Genomic DNA, 10,259 nt, shown 5'->3' on the forward strand with positions numbered 1-10,259 from the left:
TCCTGAAAGAGTTAATTAATGTGCCCCATTGTTGTGGTAAGTTTGAAGCAAACTGCTTACAGGACAGTGACCTGCAGGACGTCAGGGTGACGTCAGGACATTTCGTCCACGTGTTTCATGACTTTCCTGTACTGTATGATAATTCCTGTCAGAACATTCAGTCCTTACTTCTTCTGCAGTACCACGACTGACCGCCAGTGTCGCTGTGGACAGAATATATATGTCCCGCCCGGCTTTACCTTACAGATCATATTACTTGCACCATGCTGTCGTGCTCTAGTCGAGTCCTGCTGAGGATCTGCCGGCCAGGAGCCGGGTCACTCACCTCCGTAAGAACGTGCAGTGGTGGTGGTGGTGATGATGGCCGGGGTTCAAGTAAAGAAAACCCGCTGGTGTTCATGGATGTAGTTGCAGATAACCAGCCGCTTGGGCGCATTGTTTTAGAGGTAAGCATCTATCTTGCCCCCCGTCCATTATTTAGCGGTGGTTTTGCTGCACTTGTCAATTCTCGTAGTGTTAGCATCGGGCTGTAGAGATCAACGAAGTCAAGTATTCTACGTTTTGCGGATTAGATGTTGCGCCATCTAGCGTTAGTAGCAGATATTGCATGTCAATGGAGAGTGAGGTTGTCGTATGTATTGAGGATCTTATCTAGCGCCCCCTGTGGGTAGCCGTGGTAATACATGTTTGACAGTAGCAGTATGAATGACCTTGACCAGATTATAGCACTTTCTGTCCTAATACTTTTGTAGTCCTTCTTCTCCTATCTACCTTGTCCAGTTTTACCTGTGAAATGTGAATAATTGTCCTTTAGTGGGGACCTTTTGACTAGGGCTTATGCAATTGGCAAAGTCTAGTATGGCGTCCCTGTATGAGGCATCATTGGGTCCCTGTATGAGGCATCATTGGGTCCCTGTAAACTCTCATGGACCTGTCGATCATTCTTAAACTTCTATTATAAGAACTATTTGTTTTCTCACTATAACCGACTCGCTTCTTTAAGAATTCCGGCAATATTGTCCCTTTAGAATGCCAATATTCCGGGTAAAATCGGAGCAATAATCTGCGTCTGTCCTTACAAAAAGTCCCGCTACTCCCAGGTGCTGTTTTCTCATGGGGAAAGTATTACAATCCTGATCAAGTATCTTCTAAATGTGGTGTAAAAATGATGCGGCTGAAGCTTTGTTTCCAACATTTCAGAAATGTTCTAGTCTGGGACTTCCGGTATATAAATGTAATAGAATGTCAGCTCTTCTGCCTATGTGAAGGTCGTGGTGTCTGCTGGCATGGCCACACTTGTCCCCGTGTACCCACAAGGTGACCTTAGTCCTAGTTCAGCCATTAACACACGCTGCCTGCCAAGTGGAAAGTGCATAGCTGGCAAATGTAATGTTTGCTGATGGAGCAGCATTAGTGCAACCACAGAGTGCGGGTTGCTTTGTGTACTGTAAAGAGTATAGTCCTCTAACATAAAGAGGGGGGAAAAAGTCACCAGTAAATCCCGTTCACTGAGTTGTCGAATTGTTAAGAATTCAGGTCGGCCGTTGCAGTTGTCACCGCTGCATTCCTAGAATCCGGGGCAGCGATCTATTGAGTGATGCAGCAGAGCTGAGGTAGGAAATGCATCTCTGCTTAACTGGACAGGTTTGCTGTTCCCAGATCCAGGGAAGTTCCAATGACAGTCCATTGTGTCTCCTCCACAACCTATTTCTCAACACATTGTTTTTATAGATTTGGGTGGTTGTTCATATTCATTTAGCCGCTATGTGATGATGTACATAGTTTTATTGGTCTGTTAAGTTACCATCATTGTAAAACCATGTGAACCATCCTGTGAGTATCCGCTCAGGTGTAGCTAGGGGTTTAGCACAGGGGGGGGGGCAACACATCGGAGTGGGCTACACCGTATAGTTCTCCCATAGCTGCCCCCCTACAACGTATAATGCTGCCCCCACACAGTATAATGACCCATAGTGCTTCATAAAAAAAAATATTTACCTATCCCTGTTCCCACGACGAGTGGAGAAGATCCCACTGCTCCTCGGCTCTGCGCAGACCGGTGTGATGACGTCACTACATCGTGCCTGTCTGCTTCGGGCCGCTCTCAGATGGCGTTTTACAGTGAATAGTGGAGCTCCCTGCTCCATCATTGGATTCAACAGTATCTGCACTGCACCCTGAGGACGCAGATACAGTTATAACCGGGGCATACCACTGCTGGGGGAACTGCCATGGGCCTCACCATCTGTGGGCCTGGGGCAACAGCCCTCCCTGCCCCCCCCCCCCCCTCACTATCTACTCCTCTGTTTCCACTACATGAGCTTTTATGAAATAGTGACGTGTATAGGTTTAACATTTTGTAGTAATGTGACACCTGATTGTTCATGCGGATGATGGAAATCTCTCACTAAAAAAACCCCACTATAGTGAAGTGCTACATTTTACAGCTGATGTGTAAGTATCCATGTACTGGTCATCTCTGATCTGTACTTTACATAACCTGTGCTCTTCCATCGGCTGCCTTTTTGCTCTACCGGTTTCTGGGAAAGCTGGTTGGAAACCTGTGGTGCTCCCGTTACCGGTCCCATAAGGGTGGCTGCAGTGCGGAGCAGGATCTCGTTATGTAGCGGTGCAGACACTTAGGATGTATCTCTGCATGATAAAGCAGATTGGTCAGTCAGGACATTCTCCCTGTTTTTTCCAGATATAGCAGCCAAAATGAATAATAAATAAGTTGATCGTCATTACTGGGGTTTTTAATTTCGGCTTAGTTCTGATAGGTGTTTGAAACGTAATCTGTTTAGCTTGAAGACTTGAGTTAATAATTAAGATTGTATTGCATCATTTTATATTCTCTCGTGCTGTCCAACCTGTTCAGTTTCCAGAGAAATTGTCATCTGACTAAAGGCTCTATTATCCCGGCCAATTTTGGCTGGTGCCGCGAGCGCCGATCAACGAGACATCAATGATCGGCGCTGGTTTGCTCCTGTCACCCGGAGCTATGGATTGGGAGGAGCGCTCGTTACTCCGATCACTCGTCCCCATGCATTATTATAATGTCGGCAGCACGTCACCCTGTTTACACTGCTGCCGACTGATAATATATATTTTTTTTGTTAAAACGATACGTTCAGCAGATGAACAAGCCTCATTTTCAGAAAGCTGCGCGTAAAAAGATGCCCCTTAAAAAGAAGCGCATGTCCCTTCTTGAGCTGTTTTTGGAGCAGTTTTTCATTGACTCAATAGAAAAACAGCGAAAAACATTAGTTTGATTAAAAAAACAGCCGAAAATGTTTTCCCTTGAAAACAGCTCAGTATTTACAGACTTCTTTTGTTAAGCGTGTGAACATAGCCTTAAGCTCGGGGGGGATCCTACCTGCCTGATCATCCCCCAGTGTCTGCATCAGACAGGATGAAGTTTAACATGTCACATCCTTTAGTCCTCCAGGCGGCTAGGATTTGCTGTTGAATGGAGCGGTACTGTGCATGTTCGGCCACCGCGCTATTCTCTAAGACGCTACCTGAGAGCTAAATGCAGCCTCCTAGAAAGTGAATGGAGCGGTGACCGAGTATGCACAGTACCCACTCCATTCATATGGAGCTCACCGGGACTGCCGCATAAGAGCTTTCTCGAGATTGGTGGAGGTCTCAGCAGTAGGACAGCCACCAATCTGGTATTGTCCACCTATCTTGTGGATTGGTGATAAATATTGATTATGGGAAACCCGTTTTTAAAGGGAACCTGTCACATCTAATCTGCGGGCAGCATGATATAGAGCAGGAGGAGATGAGCAGATTGATCTATATTTATTTGGGAAATTATTTAGTATAACTTGTAAGTTATTTCTTCAAACCTGCTGGATCTGGGTTCAGGAATCCAGGGGGCGCTCCTTCTGCTCCTGCACTGGTCTTACTGGCTCCCAAAGTCACTAGGACTAAATCCATTCCTGTGTTCATACAAGACTTGAAGAATAGGACAGGGTTCACATTTTAGATTGGTATAATCAGACCATAGCACATGCAAATATTTCCTTCATCTGGCTTCCTCTAAGCTGGTGCTTTTTAGTCAAATGTATGCAGGATCTGCTTTACGGGAGTCACTCGAAGGTTCCTCTTTTGTGGTGTTCTCCAGTATAGTCCACCTCTAGATAACCCAGACACTCGTACACGTTTAGTCATATACTCTGCTGTGCCGGAAGTTGTTGGAGAGGAAGTCCCGTTCTTACATGTGACTAGACTGTCCGCTCCGAATCAGGAACAAAAAATAGCCGTGTGTACTGTATGTGACCGATCATGATGCGCCCGTATTTATACAGCACAAACCTATTCTGCAGACCTGTACAGATATTGTCATCCGTCTCTGTCCCCCATGAGACTTCCCAATGTCAAATTGAAGAATATCTGGAGGGCCATTGGATTTAGTTTCTATGTGAGACGCGTTCAGATCATACTCTTCCACAAATCTCTTGTTGGCCCCCTTTTTTACTTCTATCTTTTTATTTTCTTGCAGTTGAAAGCCGATGCGGTGCCAAAAACAGCTGGTAAGTGTGATCTGATAAACTGGGATACTGCCTCGAAACAAAAATATTCATAACACATTTGTGTCTCAACAAAGACCCTCTCATCAAAGCCGTTTTAGCCAAGGGACTCTGCAGCCATCCAGACAAATACATGGGCGCCTGTTGACCGGAGCAACCATTGCTCATTCGTGTTTCTCCACCGGCTCTTACAGAGGTGGCCAGAGCGGAGAACCCCCTCTAAGCCGTCCATATTGCCCAATGGGGCATATGGACATGGTTTGTCTAAGGGCACAATGTGGTAGAAAACCATGCCGGCATGCTACAAATGGGCGCAGTTTTTAGAATTCTTGTTTGTCCAGGATGACTTGCAGTAATACTACACACTAGCATGGTCTCCTCATGGCCTTCCCATTACTTCAGCCCGTCTTCTATGGGTCCTGTACTGCCACAACGCCCTTCAGCAGTACACCGCACTGGTCCTGCAGGGTATTGGTGGACATCATGAAATTACATGCGGGATTATCAGAGATGCAAGCTACTTCTGGTCCGGAGGTACACTTGATGATATATTACGGAATTACATGCATTTACTTAATATACTCAACTGTCAGATTATCTGCCACTACAATGAGTAATAATCTGAAGATAATTCCTGAAGGAGCTATGACGATAGCGTCAGCACTCAGCGGCCGAGTGGGCCCCCTAAGGGTAGTGGGTCCTGGCACTTGCCCGGGTTCGCCGGGTGCTGATGCCGTCCCTCCGCTATGTACAGGAAGAGAGGTTAGCCCTATCTACAGGGTGTGTGTGCAGCACTTTCTATAGGGGGGGGGGGGGGGTTTGCGGCGCTTTTTCTTCAGCCTGCTGTCCCAAGAATGTCTGGACCTTCGCTGCACCGTGGGCCGCAGATGACAGCCTCAGAGCCTGCATGTGGGCCGTGTGTTTGGGGCCCCTGCCATGAATGGCAGTCTATTGTCTAATTGGCCCTAGGGTCAGCATCAGCTGCGGCACGTCTCTCCAGGGTTAAAGGACCACAGGCGTCAAACAGAAATTTGAATATGTTGAATCACGTGGAAAATAAAATAAATCTATTCATCTAATTAAATGTATATTTAACTTTTATATCCGTGATTAATGACCTGAATTTTTTTATTCATAAAACAATCTAAGAGCTTTCATTTTAATCCTCAGAAAATTTCCGGTCCCTGTGCACTGGTGAGAAGGGTTTTGGTTATAAAGGATCCACTTTTCACAGGGTAATTCCCAGCTTTATGTGCCAGGTATGTAGTTGGTCTTTTCTTTGGTCTTCCTAGTTTGACATAGTATAGGTTCGCTAAATAGTTTGTTCTCCGCGTAACCCCAAATGTTGGTACAGTTCAGACTTCACTCTCCAGGTAGGGGAAACTTTATGTTAATGGTTTTTTAGAAGCTGACCAGATTAGTTTGACAGGATCGATCCCTCATAAACCCATACTGATATGGAGTTCTATATTTTATTTTCACTTGAGATACTCCAGTATAGCATCTCGTAGAAGACCTTCAAATATTTTACCCACAAAAAAGGTTAAACTTGCAGGCCTATAGTTTTAGGATCACTTTTTGGCCCCTTTTTTTAAATATTGGCATAGGGTTGTCCTGATACCAGAGTTTGGGCTTCGATGCCGATACTTCGTGTAGTATTGCGGTTCTCGATACCAAAACGATACTTTGGCAACCATTAAAAAAAAAATATATATATATATATATATACGTCCTTCCATTTTCTGATGTTTATGAATTTAGGCCCTCCTTCTTCACTCCTAGTAATGAACCCATCATGTCCCTCACGCATTAACCCAATGTTGCCCGTTATGAGTATGCGGTACACGATGGGGTTAATTGCTATTAATCTGAGGCACATGGAGGTACTAAATTCATCATGTGCCTTACGTTAATAAGTGACCCCCATCACTTGGGTTATTCCCCCCCCCCCCCCCCCCGAAGGACACGGCCAGTTTTGGCCTTGAAGACAGAACAATTTTTTTTTGTTGTCCACTGCCTTCCCGTTTCAGTCATTTTAAATTCTTTATTTAGACCATAAATATCTGCCATCTGACTCCATGAATTTTTTCATATGTAGCTGTAATGTAAGTAAATATTCGCTTTTATACCGAGATCTCCACTAATAATATTGGTGGCAGATGGATTTTTGCTGTAGCGGTCATAGAAGTAAAAATGCGTGTTGTGTTTTTTATAGGGTGGAGATTTCACTAATCATAATGGCACTGGTGGCAAATCTATTTATGGAAGCCGTTTCCCCGATGAGAACTTTATTCTGAAACACACTGGACCAGGTAAGTGGTTGACTCTGCATACATAGTGGAGGTTATCCGGAGCACTGCCTATATGGATCGAAGCATGACCAGTCCCATGATTGTTGGCATAAAATCTAGTTTTCTGGCCTACCGTTATCAGTTGACCACACTAAGTAGGTACCATCAATGGCCATACAAGCCCCAGCTTCTGAAATCTTTGTTCATCCTCTTTCACACGCGTTTTTGTTTTTTTAAAATCCGTTTTAAAAATTCATGTTCCAGCAAAAAACGCGTCAAAACCTTGTGTGAATCCTTTTGGAGACCAATTATAATAGAGTAACCTTTTTAATGTTTAGACAGCTTTTTTTTTTTTTTTTTTTTTTATATCTACTTTTATGAAATGCTGTTCTAATTGAAGGAGAGATGTTGACAACCGTCTACTAGCTGGAGGCAAGAGTTGCGTTACTCATGGCACCTGCCCGGTGTAATGAAAACCAATATATATATCCATAACTTTCGAGAACACCGTGGTTACTCTGTCGGCTGATCCGCACACCCCTGCGATATGGAGTTGTAGTTGCAGAGATATATATATATATATATATATACACACACAGTTCTTAGTTTTACTAAGCTATTGCAGTACTGTACTTAGCACATAGTGGTTTAAAGGGAACCTGTTTTTTCTCGGTCAATCAAGTTGCATGACGGAGAAACTGACACTGGATTCCACTGGTGCAGCGTTTGCAAGTGCCGCCCTTTGCTCTGAGGGACGGCTCTAGTGGCCAATCGGGATACCGTTAGAGCTGTCACTCAGAGCAGATGGGCAGTGCTTGCACATCAAGTCTCACCTCAGTGGCACATGCGACCGCCGTGGTGGGGGAATTGCCCATTGTTTTCTCGGTCATGCAATTTGCACGACTGAGAAAAATGTAAGTTTAACATGCCCTCCCACTCCCTTATATCGCTCTGTTACTGGTTTTGAGTCCTCAAAACTGCTGACCGGTCCCTTTTAAAGCCAAGATCATAATTTTTCAGCTTGATGCAAAATGACCGGCTAGTAAGTGTGAAGGCAATTTATATAAAACAGAATTACCATGTCTGATCTTTTTATTAATCAAGATTGTGTTTTGTTTTTCAACTCTGTATAGGTATCCTCTCGATGGCTAATGCAGGGCCGAACACCAATGGTTCTCAATTCTTTATTTGCACTGCAAAAACAGAATGGTGAGTATAATAACCTGTATATCTTCTTGGGTCTATGTAATGCCGGTGCCATGTTATGTACCCTTTTTAACAATTGTAGAACTGAATTGTTTTTGTGTTGCATAAACTTTTTCCTTTTTGGGAAGAATATTTTATTTTTTATTTTTTTTTCATCTGACACTTGACTTCGCTTGAAATTTTCCACAATACAAAATTTGAAGGCAGATACTCCCAGTCAGGGACTTCTCCTGGAGCGGAATCCTCAGCCACAGCGTTGCCGAAGCTGTAGCTGCGGATTGGGGATTCCGTTCCTACAGGGAGCAAACAAATAGCCTCTTCCTCCTCACATGCACTAGGAGGAGGAGAGAGCGAGCGACGGAAGATATGGCCGTCACCCGGAACACGTTCAAGTGATGGCCGTGTATTACCCGCTCCCATAGAATTCTATGGGGGCCGGGATAACAGCCGAAAATTGGCCATGTCCCATTTTTATTTTTATTTTTTTTGACGCCCCGGTATCCCGAGCCATAAAAAAAAACTGTTGTGTGGATAGCCCCATTTGGGGTCTATTGTTCCTACTGTGGCCCTGTGACGACCGGGTTTTTTTTTTTTGTGGCCGGGAAACCCAGTCGTGTGAATAGGTCCTAAGGCTGGCGTATGAAGTCTTTGTAAATCTGCGCCAAAGTTTCACGAGTTTGGTGTGGAGGTACACGGTTGGACTGCACAGAGCCCTGAATATTAAACACCTTTGGAATAAATTGGTATGTGGACTTCGAGCCAGACCTTCTCATGCAACATTAGTTGTTTGACCTCACCAATGCTCTTTTTACTGAATTTGCACAAACCCCACAGACTGAAATCTTGTGGAAACCCTTCCCAGAGCAGTGGAGGCAGTCACAGCCACAAAAGCTAGATTGACTCCTTTTCTAATGGAATGTCCAACAAGCTCATGGCCACGTGTTCACATATTTTAGACCATATACAAGAGCTCCTGCTTACAGTCATATGGTTTAGGCCCTGTGCATGCACCCATGTTACGGCTTTGTGCACGAGAACGTTTAGAACGAAGGCCTTATTCACATGAACGTGTCCGGTTTGCGCGCGTAAAAAAACGCAGCGTTTATCTTGCGTTGCAGTTCCGCGTGACATTCGTGTACGGTGCGCGTTTGTGTTTTTTACGTGGGTGTAAATGTTGTGCGTTTTTTAAGTCACAAAAAAAACTGGGAGGAGGTGTTTTTCTTCTCAGAATTTCTTTAGCAACTGTTGCGTGAATCACGGACAGCACACGGATGGCGCACAAGAATAGGACATGCAGCGGACCTGCTCCGTCAAACACTCAATGGTCCCATTGAATTGCATAACTCAATGTGATGTCTGTTTTTTTTTAACGCGCGTAACAGACGTGAAATACGCTCTTGTGAATAAGGCCTTAGGATGGGATCGGTTTCCGTCCTATGTGATCAGGAATAGTCCTGATCCCAACAGAGCTGCGTTGGATCCCATCCTTTCCACTCAATACATGGCTCCTGCGCGTAATATGACGAAGTTTGTAGAGAATTTATTTATTTATTTTTTCCCTCATACGTTCGATTTAAGAGTGTAGACATTTACTGTATGTGTTTTTAATTTCAGGCTGGATGGCAAACATGTCGTTTTTGGATATGTTAAAGACGGCTTTGAGGTCATAAAGAAAATGGAATCTTTCGGAAGCAAAACTGGACGTCCTGCCAAAAAGATAGTCATATTGGACTGCGGCGAACTTGATTTAAAGAAACCTTAAACCACTTTTACATGGTCCACTTGGTAGCTGTGAATTTCTGGACACCTCTCAAACTACTTGCAATGTGAAATGTATTCAGAACTATAAGGCTGGATTCACACGAGCATGGTCGGTCCGTAATGTACGGAACGTGTTTCGGCCGCAAGTCCCGGACCGAACACAGTGCAGGGAGCCGGGCTCCTGCCATCGTAGTTATGTACGACGCTAGGAGTCCCTGCCTCGCTGCAGGACAGCTGTCCCGTACTGTAATCATGTTTTGAGTACGGGACAGTAGTTCCACGAAGAGGCAGGGACTCCTAGTGTCGTACATAACTATGATGCTAGGAGCCCGGCTCCCTGCACTGTGTTCGGTCTGGGACTTGCGGCCGAAATACGTTCCGCCCTTTATGGACTGAACATGCTCGTGTAAATCCAGCCTGAATGGGGTAACAAGGTGAAACTATAAACTTGATGATGCGCCGA

At 44.7% G+C, this 10,259-nt stretch overlaps 1 protein-coding gene across 2 annotated transcripts; it reads left to right on the forward strand.

Moving 5' to 3' along the window:
* The first annotated feature begins 222 nt into the window (after positions 1 to 222).
* PPIF (peptidylprolyl isomerase F) lies at positions 223 to 9,945 on the forward strand. Of its 2 annotated transcripts, none has more exons than XM_075841816.1 (6): positions 223 to 446; positions 4,511 to 4,541; positions 5,709 to 5,797; positions 6,754 to 6,850; positions 7,963 to 8,038; positions 9,650 to 9,945. In XM_075841816.1, the coding sequence occupies exons 1-6, from the start codon at positions 264 to 266 to the stop codon at positions 9,795 to 9,797; spliced, it is 624 nt and encodes a 207-aa protein (XP_075697931.1). In that variant the 5' UTR covers positions 223 to 263; the 3' UTR covers positions 9,798 to 9,945. The 2 variants fall into 2 exon arrangements, with proteins under 2 accessions (XP_075697931.1, XP_075697933.1); XM_075841818.1 differs by lacking the exon at positions 223 to 446 and adding an exon at positions 1,483 to 1,613.
* The last annotated feature ends 314 nt before the right edge of the window (positions 9,946 to 10,259 follow it).

The sequence above is a fragment of the Rhinoderma darwinii genome, chromosome 11, assembly GCF_050947455.1.
Source record: "Rhinoderma darwinii isolate aRhiDar2 chromosome 11, aRhiDar2.hap1, whole genome shotgun sequence".
NCBI classification, from domain to species: domain Eukaryota; kingdom Metazoa; phylum Chordata; class Amphibia; order Anura; family Rhinodermatidae; genus Rhinoderma; species Rhinoderma darwinii.

Bases quoted from the DNA above. Each gene is read 5' to 3' on its own strand.
- PPIF (XM_075841816.1), top strand. From the start codon at position 264: ATGCTGTCGTGCTCTAGTCGAGTCCTGCTGAGGATCTGCCGGCCAGGA. The intron at 4,542-5,708 runs GTAAGTGTGATC...TTTAATCCTCAG, and splicing joins TGCGGTGCCAAAAACAGCTG to AAAATTTCCGGTCCCTGTGC. The intron at 8,039-9,649 runs GTGAGTATAATA...TTTTAATTTCAG, and splicing joins TGCACTGCAAAAACAGAATG to GCTGGATGGCAAACATGTCG.